The 14847-nt window shown below is 44.1% G+C and overlaps 1 protein-coding gene across 1 annotated transcript; it reads left to right on the forward strand.

Annotated features, from left to right (window-relative positions):
* Positions 1-3679: 3679 nt before the first annotated feature.
* Positions 3680-9733, forward strand: spry4 (sprouty homolog 4 (Drosophila)). Its single transcript, XM_086131727.1, has 2 exons — positions 3680-3953; positions 5896-9733. The coding sequence occupies exon 2, from the start codon at positions 5947-5949 to the stop codon at positions 7057-7059; it is 1113 nt and encodes a 370-aa protein (XP_085987853.1). The 5' UTR covers positions 3680-3953; positions 5896-5946; the 3' UTR covers positions 7060-9733.
* The last annotated feature ends 5114 nt before the right edge of the window (positions 9734-14847 follow it).

Consider the following 14847-nt stretch of genomic DNA (forward strand, 5'->3'; position numbering starts at 1 on the left):
GGGTCAGTAAATAAAGTGATCTTTTTTTGTGTTTGTGTGTGCATGTGGCACTGGCGAGCGTTTGTTTATTTATTTATTTATTTTTGAAACAGGCCTGTGTTTTTTAATTACTAGTTTTGTGCGGAACATGGTGTGCTTTAAACTCAGACTGACATTTCAAATGACTGTTTTCGGAGTACGGTTCGCGGGATTTATTTGAAAGAGGAATACAGGGCTCGCCATATTGCGAGAAACCGGCAATTTTTGTGGTGCTCATCGGCACACCTGCGCACTGGTCCTCAAAATGAAATCCGGTGACTCTTGGCGGTCCACCCACCATTGGTGACTTGGTGATGTGCAATTAAAAATTATGCAAAATCTGCTTGTCTAAATACAAGGACCAGCGCCCCGGTAAAATTAAACCAATTACCGGTACTCCTCCCTACCTTAGCTAGGGACAATTAAAAGCATAACAAACAGAAAAAACACAGTGAAAACAAGTCTCACCTTGACAAGCACTGCACTTTTTGTACTTCAAAGTCTCTGGATTATGGAGTACCTGCACTTGATTTGTACAATGGTTGTTTTTAAAAAATTTTAAAAATATTTTTTGTCAAATGTTTACGACAAAATACTTTTTTTTTAATCTTACACACAGGAAATACACCAAAAAAGACAAAAAAACCCCTAATACTAAATCTAATAAAAACTCAACTAAAATGACACTGACAAACTGCTGCAACCCGGAGTGAAATGCAGTTTACAAAGCTTTAACGGTCATAAGATGCGTATTGAAGAGCGCGCCAAAGGGGGAGGACACCGATAACCCGCCACAAGAAGCTTTTGATGTCAACTGTTAACGGCAATGCAGTCATTTGCATTCAAAGCACTGTCACGTAACGTGTGCACACAAACACACACACACGCACATACACCGGAGGAAATTACCTGCTTATTGTTTGTAAGAGACTGACAAAAATTCGTGAAATACAAAGTAACCGAGAGACATAAGTGATGTAATTAGATTACTCAGACTCGTCATGTAACACACTGTTAATGCTTCCTCACTAATGACTTTTGGTATGCAAGTACAGCAAATGTCACCTAAGACCAGTGCTTCTCAAAGTGGCACGCAAGCTCAGCTCAGTTCTGTTGTATTTAACCGTTGAGTACAATGAACTGGTGTTGCAACCTTGAAAAACTCTTTGTTCTTAAACTTTTATCTGGGTACAATTTGATAATAATGTTTTGAAAGTAGGCAAACATTAAGTTATTTTCTGTTCAAGTACTTGTAATATTACTCAAGTACCACTTTCAGGTACTTTACACAAGACCGGTATTCGTGTAGTTCAAACTGGGTGGGGTGTTGTTATGTTGTTGCCTCAGTTGAATTAGAGACAAAAATAAATAAATAAATCCATGTGATACAAAATATGTTCCAGAAGCAGATGGAGCTGTCCGTTATGGCTTCGTGGTGAGCAGATGTGGCCGGAAGGAAGGCTGAAAGTGGTCGTGGGGGGGGTGGGGGGGTGTCTTGGGATCAGATGGGATGGAATGGGAAGGGACGGAATCCGGGGGAGATCGACCCCGGAGAGATACAGAGGCCTTTCCCCCATGCGTGCATAGTGCGCCTGGATGATCGCGCCAACAAGGCATCAACACTGAAACGAGCACTCCATGTCGAGTCATGTTGGACATGCAGCTGCACTGTTTCGAATGAGGACACGTTTGCTGCATATGCGCTCTTTCTGCATTCTCTATTGTCGATCTCTGGAGATTATCGAACAATATCACGTGTTAACACTTCCTTCATTTTCCCACATGTGTTTGGGAGATTTTGTTAGAGTCCAGTGAAATCAAGTTTGAACTTTTTGGACCTCATTCCAAAAGGTATGTGTGGTGCAAACATAACACTGGTCATTAGCAAACGAACACCGTATCTTCAATGACGCATTTGTGCGTGGCGGCATCGTGAACGGGGCTGCCTTCAGCTGCAACTGGTCAGTCTTGCGAGGACGTATGATAACGTCCAATTCGCAGTCATATTTATAACAGCAATTCAAGCCGTTCCATTATTATTATTTTTAACGGATAATGAGATTGTAACCTTAATTGCCTCATTAATCAATTCTATGTATTCATCTACCAGACGCCCGGCATTCCATCTCAATAACCATTTTTGTATCCAATCACACTTTTATTTACATGAAACAAATCAACAAGGCTTGACATTTCAATGGGGTTTGATTGCTTCTGTCTGTAAACTGCCATGGAAGGCCTACATTGATCCATGCACAAATAATGCACTTCCTCTTTCGAAGTGTCTTTGTCCAAAAGGCAATAATCCCAATTTGGAGGTGTTGTCGTTGCCATGGTGATGTATTCAAACCCTTAATAGGGGCAACCTTTGGCTGGTTAAAAGCCCCTATCTGAAGGAGTGAGTCGGGAAGGGAGGGCAGCAAGGGGTGTGGGTGGTGGGTCCGCAGCAAACACACACACGCACACACACGCACACACTAGGATGTCAAAGAGAAAGGAAATTCACACTCATTTCCTGCGTGTGGTTTCGGTACAAATCAACAACATCCTGTCCTTTTGTGAATCCTGCCTGCCCTCATGCTGGTTTGCCCTCCCCAACATCACCACCACCACCACCCACCCCCCCCCCCCCATCCCCAAACACACACACACACTTTATCTCTAATAAGGGTAGCAGCCATCTCCTCCTCCCCCTCCCTGTGTGCGTGTTTCTTCACACTAGAAGTACATACACCTCATGTTGCACAGGAAGGAAACTGTATCTTTATAGTGTTGTTTGTCCAGGTTCCTAAAAGACACCGTGTACTGACATAGCATGAACCTATACTGTGTTTTATATAACCTAATGCCATCTAACATACAACATTGAATTTAAAAAACATCTCTGCCATCCATCTATCTATTCTTCCATGTCCCTGTCTGTCTAGCGAGCTTGCTATCATCTATCAAGTCTTCAGCCATCAATGATCGAGCATGTCTCCAACAAGCTAACTCACATCTATTGAACATCATCCCTCCAACCGTTTTTCTGGAAATAGCGTGTACAACATACGCACGGCGGATCCTGCGTATCACCTCATTTTTAAGATGACATTAATTTACCACAAGGAGACATTAAACATCAATCAAGAAAATAGCCATTTCGGATGGTCGTTATGGACATTTAGAGCCCGTTTAAAATGGTCTGCTATCGAGCTAACGATCATCGCAGATGCAAGGAAGAAAGCAAAGCCTGCTGCTTTATGCATAGATAAATGAATTAGAGGAATAAAGGCGTTCATGTAAATTAGACCTGACATTGCCCTTGTGACGACACAAAAAACCCCAAAACAAAACAAAAAATAAAAAAACACCCCCTGCCTTCCTCTCTCTCTCGTCTCATTCACCATTCCTCCCCATTCACATTGCAAAAAAAAAACTTACGCGACGCATGCGCAGCACCACTCGGAATCCTCCCCATTCATAAAAATGCAACCTCCCGAGTCCCAGTCCCTCCCATTCACAAAAAAAGAAAAAAAACGACCGAGGCAACTGCGCTGCACCCCCTCCTCAGCCCTACCCCCCCTCCTCTCCCTCCCTAACCCTCCCATTCATAAAAACTCAGCCCACCCCCTCCTCTCCTCCTCCCCTTCTTCCTTTTTTTCCTCCTCCCGAGGAGGTTGCAACATCACATCCAAAAGCTGCGCGTCCACAACCGCAGTCGCCTTTTTACGCACCAGCAGGCTCGGAGGAGAGCACGACAGATCGCGTCTTCTCTCCACCACCACCACCACCCCCCGGCCCCCCCATCACATTTTTTAAATCCTTGCGTTTTCCCTTCCATCCAGTTGGACTACTTAACACTGCTATTGGAGCTATACTCGCCGCACGCAGCCGATTGGGAATAATCGACGTGTTGCGCAACGACGAGATGACATTTTTACCCTGAGAGCACCGTAAGTACTCTTGGTTCAATGTGGATGTTTAAAATGAAATCAAATAATGATTACGGTTGCACTGAAGGAGAATCGCGAAAATTTTGCAACAAGCTCGAGTCGTGTTTGCACTGGGAGTCAATATTTAACCAGCGCCAAGCAAAGTTGAGGGCAGAGGAAGGCGAACTTATGACGTTTAATGTGTGAGGAAGGGGGGGGGGGGGGGGGGATGACAGCATATTGCTTATTTCGTGTGATTGTTTTTTTTCTGCTATTAATCTGACTGAAATCTTATTTTAAAACAAGTATGACAGGTGTCCCCCCCCCCCCCCCTTCACCCCACCACCCCGTTTTCCACCAACATCCACAAGTCGTTATCAAATGCAGGACAATAAGCAATCAATCAATAAATAAATAATACAAAGCGAGAGAAAACAGATTTGCGGGTCATTTTGTGGGGGGGGGGGGGCAATCTGGCTACCCAACCTGGCAACATTTAAACGCAGCCGTGCGCCATTTCCTTCCCATCAAGGTTAACCCGTGCCCGTGTCCATTTGCATACATCACGTGTTACAAAGCCCATATAAACACGCTATTTTATAGAGATAGAGCGTCCGCCTCCGGGTTTTATGACTCAGTCCATTCACATATCGAAGGGAAGGGAGGGAATGGTTGGGGGGAGGGGGGGGGGCGTGCACACGCACACACACACGCAAGTACCTAAAGCTCATGCACGCACAGTTCCGGCTTATAATGATCCCGATTTGATCACAAGCGTGTGTCGGTGCCAGCGGTGCAACAACAGGTTTGTCAAACAGGATTTTGCACATTCTTTACAAATGAGTAAATCAAAAACAAACCAAAAAAAAAAAACGTGCACATGCGCACGCTTTTATTCCATGTCTTGGCTATGGAAACAGCATGGAGCGATAAGAAAAAAAAAGATCAGGTTTTTAGACGGTGAACACGTCACGTTGGATGCGAGGTTGCTAAAAGAGAGAGAGAGAGAGAGAGAGAGAGAGAGAGAGAGTGAGAGAGAGAGAGAGAGAGAGAGAGAGAGAAAGAGAGAATCGTCATGACTGCAGCGCTTTGAGTCATGCTTGCAACTGCCAGTGCAGCCAGGCAGCGCTCATTCACAAAAAACGACGCGACAGCCCAACAATACGAAGAATCATTCACAATTTGGGCACACAAACAATGCCCGTTAAAATGAAGGGACACTGACGCGAAGATACAAAGATAGGTCGTTTTCCTCTTTATTTTCCATCTTTTTTCATTCTTTGCACCAAGGAAGGAAGGGAGGGGGGGTCTTTCGACACGCAAGTCCAGCTATGTGGTGCTGTCTCCTCTATTGAAGCCAGGCAAAAAGAAAAAATAACCGACATCGAATTCATATCAAGCGTTAGAAACTGCCAGAAGGAGGTGTGCGCCGCACCATCGTTGTCGTGTCTGGGGGGGGGGGGGGGGGGGGTTGGTCATTTTTTTAAACTAGGTGATTCATTCATACAGTATAAACTGATAAAAATGCTGGTGAATGCTCAGAGGTGCGACAGAAATGAGAAATGAGAGGAAGTAATTTAGGGGGGAACGCTATCAGTACATCATAGCGTAGATAGGAATCCCCATACATCATGCAAATATGCCCTCTAGTGAGTTTGAATGGTCTACGGATGACAGAAGAATAATCATATTTGACACTGTGTTATTTAATGTAGCTTCCGGTGAACAAAAGTGCTCAATTGCATCTACGCGATCAACAGCAAGCATGCGCTTGAACGCAAGGACAAAGTGCAGGGGGTCCTCGGTTTATGATTTAGTTCCATTTCAATGACACAGATGTAATTTGGGATCGAGTCTGAAAACGCTGTAGTCAGGAGTAAAGTCAGATTACAAACCAAGAAATTTCAAAGGAGACTGTAAACTGGATGCCCGAGGTCTTCACTGTCCTTTCTTTTCATTGTAGTTGGGCTAATTGCTGCTTTAGAGTGACGACGTGCCAGGTACCAACCAACACATGGAGTCCAGGGTTCCTCAGCACATCCCGGGAGTGTCGTCCTCCATCGTAGCCCAGCCTTTGCTGGACAGCCGAGTGCCCTACGGCCGCCTGCAGCACCCCGTCACCATCTACCCCATTGATCAGATCAAGTCCTCGCATGTGGAGAACGACTACATCGACAGCCCCGCCGTCGTCTCTCAGCAGCCGCCAAGTCAGAAGGCGGTGAACAGACGGCTCAACTGGGCCGGTCCCAACCAAGACGGGTTCGTGGGGGCCAACCACAACAACCATCACAATCACCAGCACCACCACCAGGGCCGGTGCGAGCCTCACCACGACACCACCACACACCCATGGATCTCCTTCAGCGGGAGACCCAGCTCAATCAGCAGCAGTAGCAGCACGTCGTCGGACCAGAGGCTGCTGGATCACGCCGCGCCTACCCCCACCGTGGACCACCACCCGAACCCGCACCCCCACCAGGGCCTCATCAACACAATCACGACTCGAACTCCAGGCTGCTTGGCTTCCTCAGAACCTAAAGCCCTCACTTCCTCTTCTTCCACTTTCTCCTGTACCTCCTCCTCTAAATCGCCGGACCTCAAGTCTGGGAAACTGCCCACGGGGAGCCAGCAGGGGTCGGCCGTGATCCCGTCCTCCCCGGCCGAGAAGAAACACCTCCTCCTCTGCGAACACTGCGGCAAGTGCCGATGCACCGAGTGCACCCTTCCCCGGACCCTGCCCGCCTGCTGGGTCTGCAACCAGGAGTGCCTGTGCTCCGCTCAGAGCCTGGTGGATGCGGCCACCTGCATGTGCCTGGTCAAGGGGATCTTCTACCACTGCACCGAGGACGAGGACGACGAGGGCTCCTGTGCCGACAAGCCGTGCTCATGCTCGCAGGCCAATTGCTGCGCGCGCTGGTCCTTCATGGCCGCCCTCTCCGTCGTCCTTCCCTGTCTGGTGTGCTACCTGCCAGCCATGGGCCTGGCCAAACTGGGACAGAAGTGCTACGACAACGTCAGCAGGCCCGGCTGCCGCTGCAAGAACTTGCAGGGCGGTGACCCGGCGTGTAAAAATGGAGGCGTGGAAGCGAAAGCGGGAACACTTGAGAAGCAGCAGCAGGGGTCCTGATACCAGGACATCCTGTCTGCCGTTGGCCTTGCTTAAAAATAAACTGGACAGCACCACAGTACATGTTCAATCTCTAGGGACTCCTTAACCAACCCCATTAATCTGCTGGAAGATGACTCGTGTAAAACAAAAAGGTACTTAAATAGCTTCTCGACCTGTTTTTGAAAGGCTTGATAATTAAATCAGAGTGTTGGCTGGTAGGAAGAGTCGACAAGCAACACCCTCGGACCGACCGCAGTTTGGGTTGTTTTGCGAGGACAACCAAAGGCACATTGTACCCTCAGCTAACTTTGTAACTAACCATAAGATGACCGTGGGATAATATATATTCGTAGAGGCTAAATTATGGAGATAAATATCGATATACAGCCCTTCCCTGACCCCAAAAGCACAGCCTAGTGTCCCGCTTTGAACACCAACAGTTGAAATGTGCTAGCTTGGTAATTTTAGTATTTCATATATTGCCACAGATTGTCATTTAAAATTCCCCTCAATGTCTTGAAAAGCAAGATAATCGTAATTTTACAGAAAGTGAGACTGACACCGTCAACTCAGCCTTCAGGCTGATCCTGGATCAGTTCAGAGGCGGCTAATAGCTAATCGCTAAAGTATCGTGGACCCAAACCTCAGGGACTGTCCTCTAAAGCTTTAGAACATGTGCTGCATTCAAGATGGGAAGTCGCCAATATGCCCTTCGCAGCTTCGACGTCAGAGTCAGACAGAAACCCCCCCCCCCCCCAAAAACAATGATTAACTACTACCAAACAATTTAAGCGCAAAATAAGTTGTGTTATGAGTGTAGGATGCCAGATTGTTGCATACAGTATCTGTGAAGTTGAGTTCGGAGATGTTACTCCCTACTTCAAGTGGCGTGGCGCGATTGTACAAGAAACATCTGACTTTCCACTTCTCATGAATGTAGCATATGAGTTGCTATGCTAAAATCTACTTCCTGTTTGCACTGAAAAATGTGCAAAAGGAAAAGTGGTAGGCAGACCGGCGCTAGCTAATAATTGTAAAGGTAAGAAAAACAGAAATGTGCTACCCATGGGAAGGGGGCGGGATTAAAGACAGTGTTCGGTCAAGAAGAAAAAAAAAATTAAACCCGCCACTTGCACAACGCTGTTTTGGTTTTTTTCTTAGGTGGAAGCTAACCCCCTTTTAAAGAACGTTCTAAAGCACATTACGAACCACCTCAGCTGTTCTGAGGTATGTGCGCTACTTTTAGCGCGGCCCGAGTGTCTTCATCGTCATTAGTGCCGCATAGCGTTCTCTTTTAAAGTCTATTTTTGTGGCTTGCATGAGGACTTTTTTTCTTATTGCCAAAGGAAGCGAACGTATGGTAGCATGTCATCGCTGTCCGAGGTTATCACCCCAGTGGTTATGCACTAACGGGGAGGGGAGGATGATGACACCCATTTCTCCCCCAAAAAATGAAATAAAATAATAAAAAAAGCATGCTGCCCTTTAAGACTGAAGGCCTTTTGTGTTTTGGGCATAAAGGGATATTTGGTCTTTGTTTCTCCATTTTCACAGTAGACTGCTAAACTCCTTTGCTCACTATTGTCTTGTTGCACAAAGCTGCTTACACACTGTCCATCGAATGTATGTGGCAATATTAAAAAAAACAAAGAAAAAAAATCTGTTTAGAAAAAGGTGCCAAAATTGGAGAACAGCGGCGGAGCGTGTGGACGAAAAATCACAGACGATAATGTTTAGTAATAGAAGCTATGCAGGTGAACGAGTTATTTGCTGTAAATAGTTTCACGTTTGTGTTGTTTAGAGGAGAAGACTTTTAAATGTCCTTGAAAGGTTGCATGGTACACTATAACTATGACTAATTACAAAATACATAGAGAATATATTAGTTATCTATTTTGAGGGTAAGGGAGCAAAAACAGATATTTGAGGATTTGTGTGAGAGGAAGCACTTGAATTGGAAAAAGTGTGCCCTGCAATAAAATATTTTATTTTATTTGTATTTTTTTTATATTGGGAAAAACTCCTGCTGTTGATGCCCTCCGTGGCTCTTTAGCAGACAAAGGCTAAGCTAACTCCCTCGCCTGTGGATTTGTGGAGTGCACAGAGGGAACACAATCCACCCGTGTCTGGATTGACTCATTTCCTGCTGCTTCCCCTTCTTTTCAGTCTTGATTGACAAACACAGCTGCTCTGCATACATTTGTGCCACAGCTCAAGGTTGTGTTGTTGCCACCTGTTTTGCCTGTCTTTCCCAACTGTCTGCCTTTTGAAAGCTGCCTCGCTTTTACATTACCGGTATATATTTTACATAGAGTAAATCCTGAAAATGATGACACTATTATTATTATTTCTTTTTTTTCCTCGGATGCTACACCGCCATCACCCTCTCCACCTGTGTCGCTCACTTTGGGGCCAATTATACTGATTATGCCTTTGCAACAGCAATGTTTGGGGGAGCGAAGAAGTCAGTGCTTTTTTTTTTGTTGTTGTTTTTGTTTGTTTTGTTGTGTTTGGATATAACAGAAATGAGGAAAAAAAGCTCTCATATAAAAGTTTTCCCTTTATAGATATATTTATTTTGAAGTTCTATTTTATATAGTATTTATTTAGATGCCAACTTTCTGTTTGTGAAGAAAGCTTATGTTGCAATGGAATGTACATTGACAATGGAAATATATATTGTTAAATACAACAGGCTGTTGTTTTGCCTCTTTTGTCGACTGTTGTGCAGAGCACAAAATGCAAACATACACGATAGAGGCAATATTCTTGAAAAAATAGCGTTTGAAAAATATTTATAAATTTGGAAATTAAATCAAACATTTACATTGTACTAATGGATAGAGTAACTAACAAAGAAAAACTAGTTCCCTAAACAAGATAAGCCAAGTTGCTAACTAAAACAGAATTTTTTTCTTAGTTTACAGGATAACTAGCTTAGAAAACTTGTTAAAAGAGATTGGCCAAGTACAGTAGCTATGGAAGGTAGCTACTGTACTTAGCCTATCTAATTTGAATTTAAACACCAATCTTCACATTGTACCAATTGATTGACACCCTAACTAGGGTGGTTAGAAAAGTAGCTTAGGCCGACTAATGGCGATACGTTGCTACCTAATACTGTAAGCCGATAAATACGTTAACTTGCTACCAAAGAAAATGGCATTTAAAGCCAAGTATAGATCAACAGATATTTTTTGCTAAGAAAACCATCTTGCTAACAGAAATAAGCAAATCGGAAAAAAAACAACTTCACAAGTTAAGCAGCAGCCTAAGCTGGATAGATTGATAGATAGATAGATAGCCGAAGTGGTCAAGGCAATACAGGAAGATGTGCTAGCTAAGAAATGGGGCTAAGTTATGTGGCTAACATACATTTAGCTGCAAGCAATAAGCCAGGTAGAAAACTGCAATGAAAATACAATTTACAAACCTACAATATGGGTATCTAATATAGATTCATTGAATCAATTAGAGTTTAACTTCAATATTACTATGTCAATATACTCTCCACACATTCTGACTCAACTTTACGTCTTTTAAAGAGACTTTCGTGACTAACTGCTGTTCTTTGTTTTTGCCTTTATGGCGCAGCATTTACAAGGGTTTGTTTTTTACATCACCGTGCGGACTTCCTGAGTCGCACACTTCCTGTGTGAGAATGGATCGCACTTTATAAAACATTGGCGGGCCCACCAAGGCCAAATAAAGCGTTGACTGAATGGCGAGCGTTACATAAGTCTGAGAAAATCGTTGTCAGATGCGAACGATGTCATGCGATGTGTGTGTGTGTGTGTGTGTGTGTGTGTGTGTGTGTGTGTGTGTGTGTGTGTGTGTGTGTGCGTGCAGTTTAAATTACAAGTATACAGTGTTGGTTCGTGACAATCTGGATGTGTCACATTCCTTTCCCCACAAGGCCTGCTGAAGCTGAGATTGCACGCTAACGCTTCCACTCTCCAGCCCACCTGTGCTGTATGTTAACCGAGGCCTTCTGGCTTCTCTTGGTGTGCTCAAACCCCCCACCTATGACATTTACTTCCTGGGTGTTTACCTGAGCACACCTGGGAGTGACGAAAGAAGGTGGTGAATGTGTGAGACAGCAAGAACGCAAGAAAAAGGACGTCTCACACACACACACACAAAAGAGGCCCCGCAGCCACAACTGCGACTGCTGCTGCAACAGATGAGCAACCTGCCTGTTTACCTGTCGCCTCTGTCAACACACACACACACACATTTTGACTTCCTTCACACCTACGCTGTGATCTCCACCCCACTTCCTAACCGGCTCGCATACTTATCAACACAGGAAACTGCCACTATTTATTATCAACTACAATGTAAGGCATTCATGTACAATTCAATGAGGTGTCTGTTAAGTTACAAACACACGAGGCTGCGCTCCATTTACATCAATTTGGATTTTTTATCTGTTGGACTATGATGTGTGTGTGTAATTTTTTTCAGCCATTTCAATCAACCAGGCATCTCATACGTTTCTGCAACCAATATATGTCGTAGGCGGATTAAGGTTACTTCTCAAAGACTTGACGCGTTACATTTTGACAAAACAAAAATGAAAAAATGTTCAATTGCCACTAGCCTGTAGAAGCGAGTAATGTGTTCCAACCGTATTTTACACCACAGTGTCTGTGTTTCCTCGCTAACTAACTCCTCTGTCTCTTTTAGGGTAAACTGTTGAAAACAACAACATTTAAAACACTTGCTAAGCTTAGTTTAGCAATTTAGTGAGCATTTGACGATCAGAATCGTTACCAGGCTTCTGCAGAGCTTGCTGATGAGCTGATCATTTGAATCAGGTGTGTTAGAGGAGAGAAACATCCAAAATACGCAGGATAAAGGCCCTTGAGCCTTGGAGTTGCCCATCCCTGGTTTATATGTTGCTCGGATATTAGCTTTCATCGTCAGATCAAATTTGAGTATTAAAATATCTGCAAACACATTCGCCTGTTTTTCCATGATAATGCCAGAGGGTTTTGGAATGCGAATTTCAAAGACATTTACAAATCTAACACGTGGAGTTAACTTTCACCCGTTCACGGATCAAATGTCACTTTGAGGCTAAGGAGGTTGAACACGGAAGACGAAAGTGCAAGAAAGGAGAGATTAGCTGCGATTTCTTTTTTTTTTTTTTTTTCTTTGCTTGTCGCTTGCCTTCTCCCATGCAAGTCATGCAGGCGATCAGCATGTCCACCATGGAGTCAGTCACCCGGGTGGCAAACAAGCCAAGCGCTCAACTTCTTTTCTGTGGGGCCGCTGGCACGGGACCAAGTAATGCCACCAAACAAAGAGCTAGTGTCTTGCATCACTTCCCCTCCGAGAGGCCATCCAGGCCACAGCCTCTTATCACCAGGCACTGCCAGTCCAGCACAGTGGCCTCTTTGCGAGCCGTTCTCACATTATACGGCACCATGAGACCACTCTGCTCATGTCATACATCCCACCAGTGGGGCCCCAAAAGAGCTCGCGCGGCGCTTTGTCATTCGCCACACAAAAAGCGTCTTACAAAGAGAAATGAACTTGAAAGAAAAGAAATATTAAAACTACTCACTTCCTCAGTTGGGACTTGGGAGGGAGACGGTTACTTTCATGATGCTCTCTGTTTCATGCTATTTACATTTCCAGACTTTGGATGTCACAGGTAAGCTGTGCAGCTGAAAAAAAAAATATATATATATATATACACAGTATATATGTAGTATTTTCTTCTTATTAGCTGAGAATTAATTACGAATTTTGTCAGTTAAATAGAGCTTTTAACATTTGTGTACCTGTACATGAAGAATGATTTTGTTTTAGTGTGTCAGTTACATGAAGGTTACGGAACAGATTATTGTGAATTTTCGCAGAAGGCATTGGCAAATTTTTGGTGTCCCAACCTCCCCCCCCCCTCCAATTATGGTAGCATTGATAGATGCTTAATTTGTTCGCGAACAAAACGTGAAACTTGGTGAAAAAATGTCAACTGATCATGAAGGTAAGAAGATTTTTTCTTTTTCTTTTTTTTTAATATCCGCAAAGCAACCGCCTCTTCTCAGTTTTTCAGTTATTTATTTCTCTCTTTTGCGATACCCGCACGTACAATTCACTGGTCAACGATTCCTTTGATCAGGTTTGTTTGTCAGTCAAGCAAAAGTTACTGAACAAATTAAGTTGAAAACAACTTTTTCCAAGTATGTGAACCTCTGTAGATGCTTAATTTGTAATGAATCTGTAAAAGATTCATCTTGATGACAAAATGTGGTTTTAGAGTTACTGTAGAATGGTTTTTTTTTTTTTTTTTAAACAATCCCATGTTTCGGTTTGTTCGGCCTTGGCAGCGGTCTGCTGTGCGCTGCCATCCACTTTTTTTCTTCACATTGCCAGAACCTTGGATTTCTTAGAGCTGCAAAAGTTGTGTAACTTTGCTCACATTTGTTACATGAAAACGTTGTTTCACTCCATTCTACAGCGATCCCGTTATTTTCCTATTGCAGCAGTTAAGCAGAGAAAGTCTGGAATCTTAATGGGCAGCTTTTGCTCCTCAAGTCTTGATAAGTATTCTGCTGGTGTAGTTTGATACTTCCTTCCATGCCACAACCTCACTGTGTGTGTGTGTGTGTGTGTGTGTGTGTGTGTGTGCGAGCGTGCGTTTCACGGTTGCGTGTCTGTTTTCAACAGGCCCCTTGGCTGCCTAAGGGGGGGTGGACATGTGCAAGGGAAACAGTTGCATTCCTTTCAGATCGTCCTCTCCAAGGGAAAACACACACACACATGCAAGCAAAAAAAAAAAAAAAAAAACCAACTGAGATGCACATACACACACCGATCTCTCATTCCCATTTATTCACCCACCGGTCCACAAGAACTCGTGTACCTCTCTTCCATCTTTCTGAACAACAACAGAGCAGGACGGTTTTCCTCCCCCCTCTCAAAAAAGCTGAAGTAACCAAACTTGGCTTCCGACCCCCGGAGCAGTGCCACGCCCACTTTGGCGGCGGCCTGCAGTGCATTCCTGTTGAGCGCATTGTCAAAGCCGAGCACTTCCTCTGGACGCGGGCCATCGCCGACACAATAACATTGCAAACATTCATCCTCTGGCTTCGTGAATGACACTACACACTATAAAAGCGGGCACGCAGACGCACACATGCGCACTTAAAGATCAGTTCAAACATGAATAATAGAACTCTTCTTGCAAAACACTGTTTGGATTCCTTTCTGTGCATCTGACTCACACTTGCTACAGCTGTGCAAAAATAACACGATCCGGAACCTTCGACATGACAAACGGGGAACCCACAAATCTCCATTTTGAATGGTCCGAAATGTGTTCTGTAGTTCATGCTATTGGAATTAGCATGACTATTGGTTTAGTTATCAGATATATTAAAATCTTTCTTTTTGTCCTTTAGTATTTATGACTCAATCATTGTTGTTTATCTGGTACTGTTTAATGAAACTAAATAAACAGCAATATCACACGAGGGAGGCAAAGCGCTACTAGCTTGATACACTTCGGAGGCTACTTCATATTTCAAGGAGAAGTCAAATTGCAAGTTTTCCTGAAGACATGTTCTATGTGCCCCCACTAGTCTAAACATGGTATTTTGATTCATATTATGTTTGGGGAATGTGAATAAAACAGAAAAATACACCAGGTTTTATCAATCGCAGGAGGCGGCCATTTTGCCTTGTACTGACACATGCCGTCAACTGAAAACGACATCAAAAGTGCCAAAGGACTCCGTTTGCGAACGTCACAGAGTCAAAGCCAGATAACAGGTGAGCCATCATGGCCGACAC

This window comes from Hippocampus guttulatus, chromosome 15, assembly GCF_054856545.1.
Source record: "Hippocampus guttulatus isolate MCC_2025c chromosome 15, RoL_Hgut_1.0, whole genome shotgun sequence".
Lineage (NCBI taxonomy): Eukaryota > Metazoa > Chordata > Actinopteri > Syngnathiformes > Syngnathidae > Hippocampus > Hippocampus guttulatus.